This window comes from Orcinus orca, chromosome 3, assembly GCF_937001465.1.
Source record: "Orcinus orca chromosome 3, mOrcOrc1.1, whole genome shotgun sequence".
In the NCBI taxonomy this organism is placed as follows: Eukaryota; Metazoa; Chordata; class Mammalia; order Artiodactyla; family Delphinidae; genus Orcinus; species Orcinus orca.
The window spans coordinates 168,802,144-168,821,708 of record NC_064561.1 but is presented as its reverse complement, the minus strand read 5'-3'; the positions used below and the strand labels follow the sequence as shown (position 1 = coordinate 168,821,708).

General features: G+C 35.0%; 1 protein-coding gene across 5 annotated transcripts in view; it reads right to left on the bottom strand.

The window, feature by feature from the left end:
- CDH18 (cadherin 18) overlaps positions 1-19,565 on the bottom strand; it is a 1,015,987-nt gene that overhangs the window by 138,473 nt on the left and 857,949 nt on the right. For 4 of the 5 annotated variants that reach the window (XM_049707304.1, XM_004276373.3, XM_033440166.2 and 1 more), the window contains one exon: positions 6,368-6,535. The exons of the other annotated variant lie outside the window; for it this stretch is intronic. In XM_049707304.1, the coding sequence (XP_049563261.1) occupies positions 6,368-6,535 (168 nt within the window). The remainder of the gene's footprint in view (positions 1-6,367; positions 6,536-19,565) is intronic. 5 annotated transcript variants of the gene reach the window in all.

The window sequence follows — 19,565 nt, the reverse complement described above, 5'->3', positions numbered from 1 at the left end:
ACCAAAAAGGAAACAAGCAATAAAAAGACGCAGATATGATGTTGATTTAGGAATTATTAGGAAAGGATTTTGAAATAATTAAGATTAAGGCTTAAGAACATATAGAAAAAAGGTGAAGAATTGTAGCAAATACCAATAATGTATATTTAATAAGTCAAGGGAAAATGATAGAGCCAAAATATGTCAATGCTGAAGCATATAGTTAATAAATTTGATACACAAATTTAATTGGAGGATAAACATGGTGGAAAAGGTTAGTGAACTAGTATATAGGTCAATATAAAATAGCTAGGTCAAAAAAAAGAGATAAAAAAATATGTATATATAGAAGAGTAGACTGATGGTGCATAGTTAAAAGACCAAACATGTATACTTTTGCAGAACCAGTAGTTAAGAAGTGAGGAAATAAGATAGAAGAAATATTTTAGTAAATGCTGACCAAAATTCCCTGGAACTCAATAAAAGATAGCTTTAAAATGCCTTATAATTGAAAAGCAGATTCTTAAAAAAGTAAATACCTCCTAGGTACAACATAGTTAAACTTCTGGAAAGTTAAGCACAGAATATCTTAAAATAAGAAAGATCCATTAAAGTAGAATAAACTATAGTAAAATGATAATAAGACTGAGACTGATTTTTTTTAACAGACAAGATGGTGGTCAGCAGACATTACATCATTAATTATTGAAATAGAAAAAAATATCCTTCAAGCTAGAATTCCATTTCCATTGGAAGTTACCCTTTTAAAAATGTAGGAAAAAGAATGTTTATGAAAAAAACTAAAAAGGAAAAAAATCATTGATAGTAGACTAGCACTAAAGGAACGGAAAGGGATTTTTAAAGAAAATTTAGAATTTCCTTTAAAAACGATTAATGACTATAGAAGGAAAAATGGAAAATAAAGAAAATAAATAGAACCAGGAAGGATAAATTATAATTGACTTAAAACATGATTCTTTAACAAAACAAAACAAAACAAAATTACAGTTTCACATAAGGCTTAATTTATAAGATGACAAAAATAGCAAAAATCAAAGATTTTTAAAGTTTAAAGTTATTCCATTTTTCAAGTGATAAATTATATTTTAAGGTGGAATGAAATAAATTGAAATGTCTAGAGGAAACATTAAAGAAAAATAGAAGAAAGTAAAATAAAAAATATTGATGGAGGATAAAATGAACAAAATTAAATACATGAATAATTCATAGAAAGTAAGGAAAGAGAGAAAAGAAATGAAAGAAAGAAGTAGCAAGATGATAGACTTAAATAGAAATGTACCAGTAATTAATTATAAGTATAGTAAATAAAAATAAACAACAAAAATGTGAAACCAGATTAAAACAAATCAACAAAAACTTAGTGTCTTAAATAAAGCTAAAAAAAACCCCAATATAGTAAAAAAGTAAAATGAAAAATATTATACCATCCAACTGTTAACTAAAAAAAGGAAAACGAAATATCTGGAATTGTTATATTAATATCAGGTAAATTGGACTTTAAGTTATGAACCATTATTAAAGAAAGATGTTTCACAATGACATACTTTCAAAGAGGAAGATATCATACCTTAAATCTGTGTGCATCTGGTAACATGATTTCAAACTATATCTGACCAAAATAAAACAAAACCAAAAAATACTAATAGAAAATAAAAGAATAAATAGAAAAATCCAGTATCATAATGGGATATAATAACATATATCTCTCAAGAGCTGACAAACAAAACTTCTGTTTGAATACAGAAAATTGCAGTGACATAATGAATAAACTTGAACTAATTTATATATGTAGAAAACTAACCATGAAGCTGTGGAATTTACCTTCTTTTAAATCAAGTACATGCTGACACTTAAAAACACTCTCAAGAAGTTTCAAAATATATGCCTGTAACCATGGTAAAATAAACCAGGTATTTTTTAAAGTATGCTAGAAAAACTACAACTTGGTGGTAATTGAAATATGCACTTCACATTTTGATGGATCAAAGGAGAAGCTTGCTTGCTTGTTTCTTTTAATTTCCGTTTCAAATAAAATATTAATGCCGAATATATTATATGCCATTTAGATTTGTTCTCATGAAAATGCAAATAATAACTTTAAAACAACGGGCCTTCATCTAAAATATTTTACCATCAACAAAATTACATCAATGTCAATATTTCCATCAGTGGTATTACCTCTCTTACTAACATTAAATTTACCCACATCAGTTACAGTTTTCTCATTCTTAGGTTTATGGGAAATACTGCCATCTGCTGAGCTTTTAGGACTTGATCCTCCCAATATTACATTGCACTATATCAACTCGAGTCACAAGCAGGCTAAAGTTGTTGCATGACTTAATTTTGCAATTATTTCAAGTTCTTAGGGGAAGTTTTGTTAAACGATCAAATTTCTACTCTTTGATTATGATTATTTGACATGTCTTCTTCTTGTTTCCCCAGACTGGTTATTTACTCTTTGAGGACAATTCTCAAATACAACTTCCTTTAGGGTGTAGAAGGTTTGCTTTATGAGCTTTCATGGAAGTTACTGATATTTATGCACATTTTCTTTACACAGAATAATAGACCTCAGTGACTTTTTATCTGTCTGAGAATCAATTATGGAATAACCATAACATAGTTAAAACCAGAGAAGGAAATAGCAAGAATCTTAAGAAGTAGAATAGATTCCTTTCAATAGAACTTATATTGAGGAACTTACACCTTGAGATATTGTCTCTGAAGAAGAACTGGGCATCCCTTGTGTCCTCTGAGTAAGGATTCAAGGCACAGATGGGCTGATTTGTCCTCTTTCACTGTGAGTCTGACAAGTAGCTCCCTTTCCTAATTCTTCCTGCCCACATGTAGGCATTACTGGAATTGAGCAGTAGCTGTCCTCTTAGTTGGACATGTACCATCCAATCTCTGTTCTCCCCTATAGCCTCCCTGACACTGGCAGCCCTCTTCCACCTGGACTTTCGTTTGCCTTGTATTCCAGGCCACTGAGTTTGCATCTGCCTAGTGTAGAGAGTCTTTGTAAAGCAAATTATTAGTCTAGTTCACCCGTAACTCTCAAATGCTTACTCAAAACCCATTTACCTTAAATTAAGATACACTGATAACTTTAAATTAAGATACAAGATGTAACAAGCTGATTTTCACAGGCTATAGCAAATTGATAGGAAGAGAAAGACATTGTAAAAAATGCTATGAAGGAATATTTTGCAAAGCTTTGTGTGCCAGATGTTTAAACCAGAGTCAATCAGTTATGGTAAAACATGGCTCTCTCAAGTGAAGGGAAAAAAAAGTCAGAAGAACTGTAAGCTAAACAAAACAAAAACATCTTTAGATGGGTCCATTTGATGACTGATCTTTATAGAATTTGAACTGTATATAGATTTCATGGTGCATTTCATGGTGCTTCATGAACGCAAGTCCTCATAGTACATCATTTTTTTTTCCTCCATGCGGTTTGCAAAGTTTCCGACTATATATCTAGCCACTTGGTGAGTTATAATGCTTGTGGGAAAATTAAAGAATACTTTACTGCAAGCTACTCTTGTCATGGTGACACCAAATCATTCTGAAAACAGCAATGTGTTTAGTGCAATATAAGTGCACAATAAAATATCTTTTAAACAAATCAGAGTGTGAGGTTCCAGGTGTGTACTGCCTCTGTTTCAAAACACTAAGAGCATCTCAGCATGTGGCAGGATTGACAGTTGTCAGTCATTCTGCACAGACTGCTACAGACGGAAGACATGTAGATCCCATTGGATATAATGAGTTAATTCAATGAGTGTACGTTTATTCTGTGTCCTTGTCAAGTAAAACAATTGTTTTTTCCTATGAACTGATGCTTCAGCAACTATCATCAATCAAAATAAATTAGGAATATACTTTTCTATATTCATCACCATTACAATTTTCGGTTGATTTCTAAAATCAGTTTTAATGGACTTATCTATTTAAAAATCAGTTGAGGGAGAGAAGGAGGGAGAGAAAGAATGGGAGATATTATTTGTACCAAGATCAAGCATTTATTGAGCCCCTACTGTGTAGAGTTTGAGTTTTTCACTCTATTATAATAAGGGTTATAATATTAATATCTTTAAAATAGTGGTGGTAGAATCTATTTGAAAATAAGGTAGGTTGAAAATAAGGTTGGTGTTGTAAGTTATAATAAAGTTTATATTCAGCTGAGTTCAACAGCACTTTTCTCATAATGAAATATGTGTATATGTATATTGTGTGGAATAAGGGATAAAATGAATACAAAAGTACACTGTAGGGCTTCCCTGGTGGCACAGTGGTTGAGAGTCCGCCTGCTGATGCAGGGGACACCGGTTCGTGCCCCGGTCCGGGAAGATCTCACATGCCGCGGAGCGGCTGTGCCCGTGAGCCATGGTCGCTAAGCCTGTGGGTCGGGAGCCTGTGCTCCGCAACGGGAGACGCCACAACAGTGAGAGGCCCGCGTACCGCCAAAAAAAAAAAAAAAAAAAAAAGTACACTGTAATTTTGTAAAATTACTTGATTTTTTTTTTTTTTTTTTTTTGGTGGTATGTGGGCCTCTCACTGCTGTGGCCTCTCCCGTTGTGGAGCACAGGCTCCGGACATGCAGGCTCAGCGGCCATGGCTCACGGGCCCAGCCGCTCCAGGACATGTGGGATCTTCCCGGACCGGGGCACGAACCTGTGTCCCCTGCATCGGCAGGCGGACTCCCAACAACTGCGCCACCAGGGAAGCCCTTGAAATTTAATTATACTTCATGGCTTAATAATGTGGACTTATCTATGATTTATAATTTTCTTTCAAACATATTTTCTTAATGGAGCAAAAGCCACATAAAAGAACCAGGTCATATAATCTTATCCTTAGAATCGATATTTTAAAGTAGCTTTACCTAACTATGAATTAGTCCTGAATTTCTTTAACAATGGTCTTTTAACAATAGTAATTTGACAGAGTATTTAAATTCGACTAATTTACTCATTCATTTAGTAGTCATTTATCCAGGGCTGGGCAGTGATCTGAATATTTAAGGTTACAAAGACAAATCAAGCATCATTCTTACTTAGAGGGACTCAAAGTAGGGGAGATATGCACCTATGGAAATAAATATAGCATAAACGTTCATGGGAAAGTGCTATGTAACAGGAAATGAGAGTTAATTAACTCTCTGCTAATTCTGCAACAGAGGTCAGAGAAACTTGTAAATGGGCTTTTAAACAAAGGAATGTGAGTGTGGAAAATTCTGGGCTGATTTAAGGATGTGCAAACTGTTATATTTTCAGAACAGGCAGTATTCCATCGTGTATGGAGTGTACTGAGAATGATGCTGAGAGATAAGGCTGGGGACGGCCTTTCATACTGACTTGTGGAGAGTCTTTATTGACATCCCACGCTGTCTACTTCGTTACAGTTTTTAAACAGCATGTGTAAGTAGGACAGCTCCCCTATAGGACTTTATGATAATTAATGGTTTTTCTATAAAATGTCATCCACAGTTTCTGCCACATTAGAAATACTCAAATATGTTTCCTTCCCTTTCTGAGGGTGTCACAAACACCATTTCATTCTGAGCTCACAGAACTGACACTCTTTCCCCTTGAATTGCCTGATAGTTTGTGCTCTGTATTCACAAGGTTCATATTCTACTTTGAGATCAGACTGTATTATATTAGCCATACCCTGTGGTTGGATGGCATGTTTGTGTGTGTGTGTATGTGAAAAGTGTTCATTCCTAACCTGCAGGATTTTTCTTTAAATTTCAGTCACAAAGCGTGCATTTTTGACTATTTTGCAAGAGTAGAATGCCCATATCAAAATGTATTATGAATATCTCCATGAATTCCTTAGTAACACATAACTACTTCAGCAAATGCAGGATATCATTCTTTAGTACCGCTATCTCATTTTTAGTATTTAACTGTGATGCCAACTGAAATGGATATCTAACACAATAACAATTATCTGCCAGGCTCAGGAGACCACAGATGGAGTGATTTCTTTAGTCTTGTGTATAAAAGGAAGACCATACAAAACAAAATATTCCCAGTTAAGATAATAGTAACATGATATTATATGTTCAAGTATAGTTGACCCTTGAACAACATGGAGGTTAGGAGCGTCCAACCTCTATGCTGTCCAAAAATGTGTATAACTTATAGTCGGCCCTTTGTATCCAGGTTCCTCAGTATCTGCAGATACAACCAACCACAGATCTGATCATGTATTCCTGTAGTACTTACTACTGAGAAAAATCCATGTAAAAGTGGATCCTTATAGCTCAAATCTGTGTTGTTCAAGGGTCAACTGTATTTCAATCTGTTTTACATAAATGAATAGTGATAAGTGCAAATCAGAAGAAACAGGTACGTACTTTGAGGAAACCGTGGGGGGTTGTCATTGACATCTGTCAGGGTGATGTTGACCGTGGTGGATCCCGACAGCCCTCCAACTTGCCCAGCCATGTCTTTGGCTTGAATGACCACTGAGTAATGTTCTCTGGCTTCTCTGTCCATATTATGTAAGGCAGTTCTAATAACTCCTGTAATACATATTTTAAACAAAACAGTATGGGTTATACATTAAATGAGAAGCAACAAGGTATCTCTCTCTTTTTTCTTTTTTCTTTTAAGAAAAGTAGTTTTAACTGAAATCCTTTTGAGAGAAAACCAGGCTTCTGAGACAAACAGTACCTTGATAATGTTATTAAAACTGTCTCATCGAAATATTTATTTGTAACCACGCATCCCTAACCAATCTATTAGAGGCAAATGAAGATACCCATCTCTTGGTGGTCCTTGGGGTCACTGGCCTCTAGAGGGCAGCCCTGCAGTCCCTGCTCTTTCCTTCTGTGGGTGGCCTGAATATTTCACAACTCATTCTCCTCACAAGTGTTAACTGAGATGTTTTGAGCAGAGGTTAATTTTCCTCCTTACAGAACAATTTACATAGTTTTCTGACAGGGTTGTCAAAGTTTGATGATGAAAAACAATGGAGGAGTGTAGACACTTGAACAAAGATTACAGGCAGGAGGCATTTTAACATTTATCAAGACTAAGAAACTGACTTTTTGTCAGGAAATAACTACAATAAGAACTAGATCTAAGTATACAAGCAAAATAAAGTGATGAGATTGGTTCCAAAACTTGCATGTAAAAGTCACATTCTTTGTCTTGTAGTACCAAAAAAGACACTTAATGCAGTTTCTCATTAATTAATTAATGCACTTTCTCATTATATTAATTAATTAATTATATTAATTAATTTGTTATAATTAATATAACAAAATGTTATATATCCATATGTAGTTCTGTGTAGGCAAACACACACACGCACACATAAATTAGATAGATTTGTCAATAAAGCCTTACATTTAGAAACTGGAACACATTTTCTAGCAGGTCAAGTTTATGCAAGGACTATCAAATATGTCTTAAAATAAAAAATTGTCCTCATATACATGAGCCATATTAAACATAAGCATATAAATATATAAGCATACATGTGTTTATATTTTATATTCATATAAATGTACAATATAAATATATTTGCTACTCGAAACATAGGTCACCATTTAACAACCACCTTTTTACTTTTATTTAAAATAGTTGGATCATGTCACTTTTGAGAAAGACACCAATGGCTTCAATCAAACTCACACTTGATTAGTTAGCAGCACAATTCATGGGATAGTGCCATTTATAATGACTGCCAACTATAGAGCTTAACAAACACTTTTGCAGACAATATATTGATATAATAGGAGAAAATGGGTTTGTATATCCAAGTGGAAAAGATAGTCTTTTAAAAGTGGAAAGGATTAGTCAATCAGTTGTTTTGAATACAGAACACTTAACCACTTCTTTTTTTTTTTTTCACTGAATTGATTGCACATGCAATGCTCTGAGAGGAGAGCCACAGGCCCCAGGAAAAGAGATCCCCCTACTTTCAAAACTTGTGAACATATAATTGAGGGAATTTAGGAGAACTTTCCTGAAGCTAAATAGGAATGAAAATTATTCTTATCAAAAGAAATTACAATAATATGATAATAAATGATTCATCTAATTCATGCATATGAAAAAGCCTCAAGCATCCTTACTAAATGGAACATTTTATCACATATGGTAATTATATAAGAAAAAATTAAATTGATGCAGAAAGGAACAAGTTAAGAATTTATGAAAATATTTAATGAAAGAAATGTATACTCTCTGATATTTGAAAAAAAAATGCCATTCTAAAAAGAATACACTAGAAATGGGACTTGCCTCTGATGTGCAGAAGTATGAGATTACTGTCCAGGATGTTTTACAATGAAATCATTACAGTGATATTTGCAGAATATACATATGTGAAAATAAAATCTGTCATTAAAAAAGTGAATGATAGATATTTTTATGCAATTTGAATGTTATTCATTTCAGAGGATCAGAGAAGAGGAATTAGCACAACCCCTGTTTTACAGCATGGACTTTAATAATTTCATTGCAATAGCCATTATCTCCCTTCTTTTATAATACTGCTACTCTGACATGAAATGGGAAGAAGTTTGTCAGCTAAATTTGCTTATGGAAAGAAAAGAGCATATCCAGAATTGACACATCTTTCTCAGAAACGATTGTTTAAGGGTTCATTTAAACTCTCATTTCTCTTGAAAAAGGCTCAGTTGCATGTGCTTAGCTATGACCTCCCCTGAGGGCACATAGGTAACTGGGGAATGTTCAGGCAAATTTCCATAGCAACATGATCCCTGTGTACAATAACCTTATTCAAACATGTGGCCCAGATGCTTGTAAGTAGGGTAGTCTAGAACACAGCTGATGCACAGTAACACAGTTTTTCCTCTTAAGTAGACTTTATTTTCTAGAGCAGTTTTAGGTCCATAGTAAAATTAAGAAAGTACAGACAGTTACCATGTACCCTTTTCCTCCTGACACACACAGCCTCCCCAGCTAGCACCATTCTGTATTAAAATGATGCATTTGTTACAGGTGATGAGCCTACATTGACATGTTCTCACTCAAAGTACATAATTTACATTAGGGATCACTCGGTGTTGTACATTCTATGGGTTTGGACACATGTATAATGATTTGTATCCATCATTGTAGTATTGCACAGAATAATTTAACTGCCCTAAAAATCCTCTCTGTTCCACCTATTCACCCTCCCTCCCCTTAACCTTGGCAACCACTGATCTTTTTACTGTTTCCACATTTTGCCTTTTCCAAAAAGTCATATAACTGTATTCATACAGTGTGCAATTTTTTGCAGATTGGTTCTTCAATTAGTAAAAGGCATTTAAGGATCCTCCACGTTTTACCATGGCTTGATAGCTCATTTCTTTTTAGTGCTGAATAATATTCCTCTATTTGGATGTGCCACTGTTTATTCATTCACCTACTGAAGGACGTCTTGGTAGCTTTCAAGGTTTGGTGATTATGAATAAAACTGCTATAAACCTGTGTACAGGTTTTTGTGTGGACATAAGTTTTCATCTCCTTGATGTAAATATCAAGGAGTGTGATTGCTGGATCTTATGTTAGGACTCTGTTTAGTTTTGTAAGAAACTGCCAAATTGTCTTCCAAAGTGGCTGTACCATTTTGCATCCCCACCAACAATGAATGAATTTTTGTTGCTTCACATTTTTGCCAGGTTTTGGTGTTGTCAGTGTTCAGACTATCACCATTGTATTAGGTGTATAATGGTATCTCACTGATGTTTTAACTTGCATTTCCTTAATGGCACATAATGATGAAAATTGTTTCATATGTTTATGTCCATATGTATGTCTTCTTTGGTGAGGTATGTTAAGGTCTTTTGTCCATTTTTTAAAATCAGGTTATTTGTTTTCTTATTGTTGAGATTTAAGAGTTATTTGCATCTTTTAAATAACAGTCCCCTACTAATAAGTCTTTTGCAAATACTGTCTCTCAGGCTATTACTTGTCTTCTCATTTTTTTGACAGTGTCTTTCACAGTTTAGAAGTTTTTAATTACTTTGAAATCCATATTATAAATTATTTCTTTCATCAATCACAACTTTTATGTTATACCTAAAGTCACAGCCTAAGATACCTAATGTCATCTAGATTTTCTTCTATGTTACCTTCTAGGAATTTTATAGTTTTATATTTAGGTCTGTGACACATTTTGAGTGACATTAAGCTAAGAGTGTAATATCTGTGTCATTTTTTTGGCATGTAGTTGTCAATTTGTTTCAGCACCATTTGTGGAAATAACAAATTTTTCTCCATTGTATAATATTTACTTCTTTGTCAAAGGTCAGTTGACTACATGCATGAGAAACAATTTCTGGGCTCTCTAATCTGTTCCATTGGTATATTTGTCTATTCTTTCATCAATACTACACTGCCTTGATTACTATAGCTTTATAGTAAATCTTGAAGTAGGGGACTGTCAGTCTTCCTAATTTGTTCTTCTCCTTTAATATTGTGTTGGCTATTCTGGGTCTTTTGCCTCTACATACAAACTTTAAAACAAGTTTTTCAATGCCTACAAAATAACTTTTAGGGATTTTGATTGCTATTCCATTGATAAAGTTGAGAAGAACTGACAATATTGAGTTTTACCTATCCATGGACATAAAATATATCTCCATTTATTTAATAATACTTCTTGTTTCTTTCATGAGAGTTTTGTAGTTTTCCTTATATCAATTTCATACCTTTTTTATTAGATTATACCCAAGTATTTCTTTTAGGGGAAGCTAACCTAAATCATATTGTGTTTTTAACTCAAAGTCAACTTGTTCATTGCTGGCATATAGGAAAGAGATTGACTTTTATATATTAACCTTGTATCCTGAAACCTTGCTCTCTCAAGACTGCATCCTTGAAAATAACTCCCACTGTGGGAAATGTGGGCAGAACGCACATTCCAAGGTCAGAGAAGGGGATGCGGATCCTCTGGTTGCCTGGGTCCAGCTTGCTGGTCAACTGGCATTCACATCCTCTGGATGACCTCCCCCAATATCCATAACAACTACTACAGGTGATTCCAGTGTAAGCGGGTCCAAACTATGTTTTGAAAAGCCACAATTAGAAAGACGAAGTTCTGCCATTATGTATTCATACATTTCTTCACTTTTTATTGCCATCTTGTCATGTCAATAAAAGCATGTATGAGGATATACACATGTGCACAGACAACAAACAATATGCAATAGTAATATACATTTTTCAAAATTGTGAAGCCTAAACTCATGTACAAGACTAGGATAAACTATATTTACACAGTCCAAATAAGAATTGATGTTTTGGTTTTTTGTTTGGCTTTTCTGCCATGTACCCACGGACCCAGTAATTGTAATATAACTTATTTTTGTCTTCCAAATAAACATAATAAGGACTTACCACATGGCCCTTTTATTAAGTAAATTTGTGAAGAAAACAACTCAGAGCAGCTAAATTAATCACCATAAATTATTGCATTGTTTGTTTGTTTAAAAACAAAGAAAACTCTTCTCTTTTCAGTAAATGCTAGGTAACTGGTAATGGCATATTCTGAATGTTTGATATCTTCACTAGCAATGTTTACTTCAAAAATTTTAACAGGAATTGTTCCTCTTATTCTCCTGTGATGCTGGGTTGAATCAACAGGATGTCCTTACCCTTGTATCATTTTGTTTTGTTTCTTATTACTTTCCTTTTAAACAATTGTAGGTGCCCCACTGCCTGCAAATTACCTTCTGACTACTGCTTCCCAATCATGTTGCTATGTAGAGGCCTGTAACTGGGAATGACTCTCTGCTCAATACAGGCTCATAACATTGAAACTCGTCTGTGGTCATAAACATTACTCAATGAACCTGACTCACTAACCCACTTTGTGTTTTTCTTTCCTGACTGATGATATTCATATAGAGCAATAGACCCTCCAAAATTTTTTCTTGTACTTTACCCACTAAAAAGTATTTAAGATGGAAATATACAAATCTAGTTGATTAGATAATACCACAGAAGACTTCAAAATAAAACCCCTAATAGTTTGAAACAAATAAACAAGCATGACATTCAAATTCCTACAAAAACCTTCAAGGTACATATATGCATTTATAAGAGGAACTGGTAAATTTTCTTCCAGGTTTTAACTACACATACTCATTTTGGCTCAATTGCTTGTTTTGCCTCTGAATTTGTTCAATCGTTCATTCATTCATTTAAAGTCTATTATGTCATTTTGTAATGTCTATTAAAATGTATTGGAGCCCTAGTGTTTCTCTAATGGGGCACAAGGGCCACTTAACAAAATCACATGAATTGACAATTATCATGCAACTCCAAGGGCACTATTTTAGACCTACTGTATCAGAATCTGGGGAAGTGGGCCCAGCACCAATCAATATTTGTGACAAGTCCCTTCTGTGATTCTCATGAGCAGTCCAATTTGAGATATCCACCTACAGTTGAGAACATATGATATCTGGCCTCAAGGTGCTCATATTTCATTGGAGGAGCTGCTCATTTAAAATAATTTATATGAACACTGAGAGGTTTATAAATGCTTAGAAGTTTCAATTTCTACACAATGACACTTAATATCTTGGCAGTAATAATTCATCTTTCCAACTACCTAATTGTGATGATCTAGGTACCTGGCAGATTTTTTGTTATATATTAAATTGCTATTTGTTTCAACATTTAGTATATTATATGCTACTTCTATTCAACTACACATTATGAATTTTCCCTACTAACTTTGTAAAGGTAATGTGGCTTCCATAAATTCCTGTCTACATTGAAATAAAAAACATTCAGACATTGAATCTATATGTATGCAACATTACCACTGTTTCAGTAACCTTTTTTCTTCATTTGTCACCAATCCAATGTATATTGAATGTGTCTCTGCTCTATTTAAAATGTGGAATACAAAGGTATATAGGATAGAGCTTATGACTTTAGAAGGTCGTGATTAGAGTGTTTACAGACAGGGAAATAAATATGCAAATATGGAAAGTTAAGTAATACTGCAAATAGATTTTATTAAATGGAAGACAAAACACAGACTTGAAAGGTTTTAGTTATCGAAATGGATGAGCATGACCAAGGAGTACTTTATGGGACAATGACAAGTTTGTAGGATATGAAAGATAGATGGAGAAGTAGAGAATCCATGGAAAGGGGATCTGACATGAACAAAGATGTGGATATAGAATGTGCATGGTTGTATCGACCACATTGGCTTCATTGGAAAACAATTGTAGGAGAATAATAGAGATTAGGTACTCATTAATACTCTCAGAATATTTCTAGGTTTTGTTCCTCAAGTGACTGAAAGTTTGAATAGCTCCACTGATATCCCTGTGGAAAGTCAAGACTGACTATACTTCACTACTGGTAAGTTGTTACAGTCTGTGGTTGGGCAGATGCATGGTTATCTCTATGGATAAATTTAGCACATTTCAGACTCTAAAGCTTCAGTGGATAACTGATTAAACTTCATAATTTTATTTATATTTTCACTATACTATATATTTTATTTTTAAAGAAAAAATATAAGATATATGAAACACTGGCATCCCAGAATTTAAAAAAAAAAAAACATACTTAACTTCAATCTATGACTCATGGAATTAACAATCCTAAATTTATGAATGTAGACATCTTTATGATTTAGTAGGAAGATTCAATTTTTCCTCCTCTAGATTTTTTTCTTCCTAACATTAAAATGGACAGTGAAGCGTTTTATTTCTGGTGAGCAGAAAAGGATGGCGAGTTCACAGGTTTTGAGTATGGGCTGTGACCTCTTCAGGTATAGGCATGGAAGTATAGGCACTCTCTTCAGGTATATAGCTCATATTTTTTCTCCATATTCTTCATGAGAGAGAAAGCTCAAAGTTTAAATAACTTTCTCCAGATTAGAAATTTGCAGAAGCTGAAATATAACCCAGGACTTCCTGACAGTAAAATCAGAATGCCACAGTGCCATTAGTTCAAGTAATGAAGTCCTTAACCTTGTAGACCCTTAGGAGTGGCTTGTACTATTGTGAAAGAGAGAGACAGGGAGGGGTGTGTTTGTGGAGGGAGGGAGAGAGAGAGAGAGAGAGAGAGGAGAAGAGGAGGTAGAAAGAGGAACAGTATTATAAAAAATGGGCATTACCTTCTCTATGGATTTGGGGACAGAGATCAGACAGATTCAAAAAGAATGTAGTTGTGTTTATGCATCAATAAATATGCTTCTGACCTAGAAGGTTTTATTTCAATATTTTTCTCATTTTAGCATTATGCTTAATGTTTATATCTGTTATCAAGGTTTCAAAGTGATCTACAACTTCCAAACACCAGTCTTTCTAGTCAATATATTTAATAACCACACTGATAAAGTCATAGATTTGCCAGGGCATTTGTGAAGGCCCAATATTCTATAGACTTGCAGGCTTTCAGCTTAACTACTCCGGTCAGCAAAAGTGTACTGAGACAGCACTGTAGGGAGAAAAATAAATAATAAACTTCAAAAAAGGCTTACCTGGGTGATGAAATTCCAGTGGTGATGATAATGATGATGATAGAACTACTGACAGTTATTAAGTATTTGTTAAGCATAATGAGGAATATTTATGTTAAATCACTAAATCCTCACGCTAAGTCCTCACATCAACTGACTATGGATGCTATTCATATTATCCCCTTTTTGTATCAAAGAGTGATTGCAAGAACAGAAATGTTAAGAAAAGTGCCCAAGGACAGATAGGTATCATACAGTCAGTATTTAATCCATGCAATTAGAATTCACAGCCTGCTGTCACAATCACTACCTTCTGAGCTTCTGATTCCTTGTGAGTAAATTGAGGAAAATACTGCAAAAGAGCCTGAAGTAGATGTTGGGAGAATGTCTGCATTTTAATAACGTGGTATCAGAAGAAATCTCTGTTTCTCTTGTCCAGTTTGGGTCCTAGTAGCACTGGAATCAAAGTTCTGATGATAATCAAGGAGATGTCAGGAAAACGGTGGATACAATGGGTAACCAAATGATCTGACTCCAAAAGATGAGGTTTCAGCCTTTTGTTCAACAGGAGAAAGAGTGAGAAACTTAGAAACCTAAGATTCAGCTTGCTGCAAGTGGCCATTACCTGTTTATGGTCTCTTTGCAGGGTATCAAATACCAGTACCATTAACTTTGGCTGACCTATGATTGCTTTGACCAATACAGTACAGCAGAAGTGATAGTATGACGATTTCTGCCCTGGACTTAAGAGGATTGGAAGCTTCTACCTTGGTATGTATGAACTCTGAGCCTGCAGATAAGTAGTCTAACTACCCTGCTAGAGACCGCATAGAGAGGCCGTGAGATGGAAGGGGCTAGGGATGCATCTGAGCCCAGTTCCCCAGCTCTTCCCACTGAAGCACTAGGCATATTAGTGAACTCATCTTTGAATGAGTGCAGGTGCCAGCTGAGTGCTACCAAGTAACGCAGTCAGTGTCGCATGGATCAAGAAATTCCCCAGGGGCTTCCCTGGTGGTGCAGTGGTTGAGAATCTGCCTGCCAATGCAGGGGACACAGGTTCGATCCCTGGTCTGGGAAGATCCCACATGCCGCGGAGCAACTAGGCCCGTGAGCCACAACTACTGAGCCTGCATGTCTGGAGCCTGTGCTCCGCAACAAGAGAGGCCGGGATAGTGAGAGGCCCGCACACCGTGATGAAGAGTGGCCCCCGCTTGCCGCAACTAGAGAAAGCCCTCGTACAGAAACAAAGACCCAACACAGCCAAAAAGAAAAAAAAGAAAAAAGAAATTCCCCAGATAACTCCTGCTCAACTTCTTGACTTCCAAAATCACTGTTGTTGAAAGCTCTGAGTTGGGGTAGCTTGCAATGGCATTCAAATTTGGAATACACACACAGACACACACATAGAAATTTGTAAACATACATATATACATATACCTATGCATACACATACACACATATATACACACATATACATACATACATACACATATATGTACAAACACACACACATATTCCTCACAGGGAAATAAATGATGGTTGGCTTTTTAGATCTACCCTTAACACCATTAAACTAAGACTAGGTATTCCCTAAATACTATATTCTCTTCTCTCTCCCTTACCCTCTCCCTTTCTCTCTCCTTCCTTCCCCTCCTTCTCTTCCTCCCACCCCACCCTTCTCTCCAGAGCTGGAGTGCATGTACACATACTATACAGAAAAGCCTATGTCTAAAGTACTACAGCTATGGTACATGTATACGTATTTCATGAGTTCAGGTAAACATAGTATTTGGAAGATAAAGAGAAGAGAGAAAATAAAACTGACCTTCCTATAACTGATGTGTAATGAACACAGGGAATAATACTTCCTGTAAACACTGAAATTATTAAGATTATTATCATCTGGTAATTTGTACTCTATGGGAGTAAAAAAATTATATATGATATTTTTAATTAAGAGAATTATATATAAATGTAATTTCAAATATTTATAATATCAGATAAAATATTTTATTACAAGATACTGAATCCAGATATACTCTAACTTAAATATAAATGTATTGTCTTGGAAAATAATAATGAAATAATAAGAAAGAAATTTAGAAATCTAGAAGTAGTCAAGTATAATTTTCCCAAAGTAGCTTATTCATGTGGTTTATTAAAAAATTAGGGGCTAAAAATATAAACACAAAAAAGGAATACTAAGTTTATTATGTAGATATTCCTTGTTTAAATATTGATATATTTTTCTATTACTATGTTTATTTTTTTCTATGATTTATTTTTTTTCTCTTTAGTTTTTATCATATGATGGTTAAAATGAATTTAAAAAGTAAAATGCTTTATATAGGATTTTTTGGGTCACAGATGCTATTTAAGAAATGGTACTTAATATGATTATATCAAAAACTTTGGAATATTTGTTTTTGAGACAACTATACTTAAAGGCATTTAAATAAGGAAAATACTAAAACATTGCTTTATAAAATATACATATACAAATGACCAACCAGTTCTATTAGTAATGGTCTAGTTGACAACATAGACCTGTAAGTAAATCAAAATTGACAATTCCTCCTGTAATACCAATTTACTTATTGTGTAATCCGCTTTTTGAATTTTCAAGGAAAGTTTTATTTTTTTCACTTAGAGAATGATTTTATTTTATGATGCATTTTATCATAATCTAATAATCTAAGAAGACATTACCATTTGCAATAAGCTGTATATCACAATATGCATGCTATACCTTTGGATATATATGCACATATATTATCTACACATTATACACATTACATACAGCAAATAGCAGTACTAAACAAACTCATGTGGCCAATCTATAAAACTAGCCTTGAGTTTTCAAGGGTATGCATATAATATGAGTTGTATTTTCTTTGGCACATAATTTATGGTGAATCCTGAAGGCACCTGTGTAGAACTCAAGTGACTATTAAGTGTCTTAGAATAAGAATTAGAATGGGGCCAGGATGATTGTAGTACATTCAAGGAGCGGCGTAAAAAAGTGCAAATATAATTGAAAAGTATGGTAAAGTTGTCTTTAGGCTTTCAAGAATGCTCATACATTCTTACTGCCTTTGATCTTTTAAAGATAAGTCTAAAGTGAAAATATCAATGAGGTATCACCTCACACCCGTCAGAATGGCCATCGTCAAAAAACCTACAGGGCTTCCCTGGTGGCGCAGTTGATGAGAGTCCGCCTGCCAATGCAGGGACGCGGGTTTGTGCCCTGGTCCAGGAAGATCCCACATGCCGCAGAATGGCTCGACCCGTGAGCCATGGCCACTGAGCCTCTGCGTCCAGAGCTTGTGCTCCGCAACGGGAGAGGCCACAACAGTGAGAGGCCCGTGTACCGCAAAAAAAAAAAAAAAAAAAAAAAAAAAAAACACCTACAAATAGGGACTTCCCTGGTGGTGCAGTGGTTAAGAATCTGCCTGCCAATGCAGGGAACACGGTTCGAGCCCTGGCCCAGGAAGATCCCACGTACCACAGAGCAACTAAGCCCATGCGCCACAACTACTGAGCCTGCGCTCTAGAGCCCGAGAGCCACAACTACTGAAGCCTGCACTCCTAGAGCCTGTGCTCCACAAGAGAAGCCACCACAATGAGAAGCCCGTGCACCCTAACGAAGAGTAGCCCCCGCTCGCTGCAACTAGAGAAAACCTGCGTGAAGCAAGGACGACCCAACACAGCCAAAAATAAATAAATAAATAAACAAACCTACAAATAATAAATGCTGGAGAGGGTGTGGAGAAAGGGAATCCTCTTGTGCTGTTGGTGGGAATGTAAATTGATACAGCCACTATGGAAAACAGTATGGAGGTTCCTTAAAAAACTAAAAGTAGAACTACCATATGACCCAGAAATCTGACTACTGGGCATATACCCTGAGAAAGCCATAATTAAAATAGATACATGTACCACAATGTTCATTGCAGCACTATTTACAATAGTCAGGACATGGAAGCAACCTAAATGTCCATCGACAGATGAATGGATAAAGAAGATGTGGTACATATATAAAATGGAATATTATTCAGCCATAAAAAAGGAACAAAAGTGAGTTATTTGTAATGAAGTGGATGAACCTAGAGTCTATCATTCAGAGTGAAGTAAGTCAGAAAGAGAAAAACAAATACTGTATGCTAACGCACATATATGGAATCTAAGAAAACGGTACTGATGAACCTAGTGACAGGGCAGGAATAAAGACGCAGATGTAGAGAACGGACTTGAGGACACAGTGGGGGAAGGGGAAACTGGGACGAAGTGAAAGAGTAGCACTGACATATATACACTACCAAATATAAACTAGATAGCTAGTGGGAAGCAGCTGCATAGCACAGGGAGATCAGCTCGGTGCTTTGTGACCACCTAGAGGGGTGGGATAGGGAGTGTGGGAGGGAAGCTCAAGAGGGTGGGTTTATGGGGGTACATGTATACTTATACCTGATTCACTTTGTTGTATAACAGAAACTACACAACATTGTAAAGCAATTATACTCCAATAAAGATATAAAAAAAAAATCAAAAACAGAAAAAAAAAAGTGAAAACATAAAATCAATCATTTAACTATGACAGTTCTTATAATCCACTGGAAATTTAAAAAATGATAAGAGATTAACATGTTTGACAGTATTTGGAGAGAGATTATACTGATAGTATAAATTTGATAGTAAATAATTCAACTTTAGATGTCTGAGAGTCATTAATTTATAGATACATTTGTTATTAACTAATGAGTGTCCATTGTAGCTTCAGTGTCACTGAGAGCCAACATGGTAAGATCATGTGAATAGGGAAACTAATTATGAATATTACTTACAAGCATAGTGGCATGTCACATAAAATAAAAGGAACATTAAGTGGCTCAAAAAAGGTGAAAGTTTTATAGAGTCTCATTCCTGGGAGAGAGGTTTACTCATGTGTTAAAGCCTTATTTGTTCACACGCTTCAAAGGTTCAAGTGAGCAATGACAGGAGCTTGGGAACATTCTTAGCATTTACTAGATGTAAGTATTGCATAAATGAATAATCTGGTACCCTGTTTAACTAGCAGCTAAGTGGTAATAACAGAACGT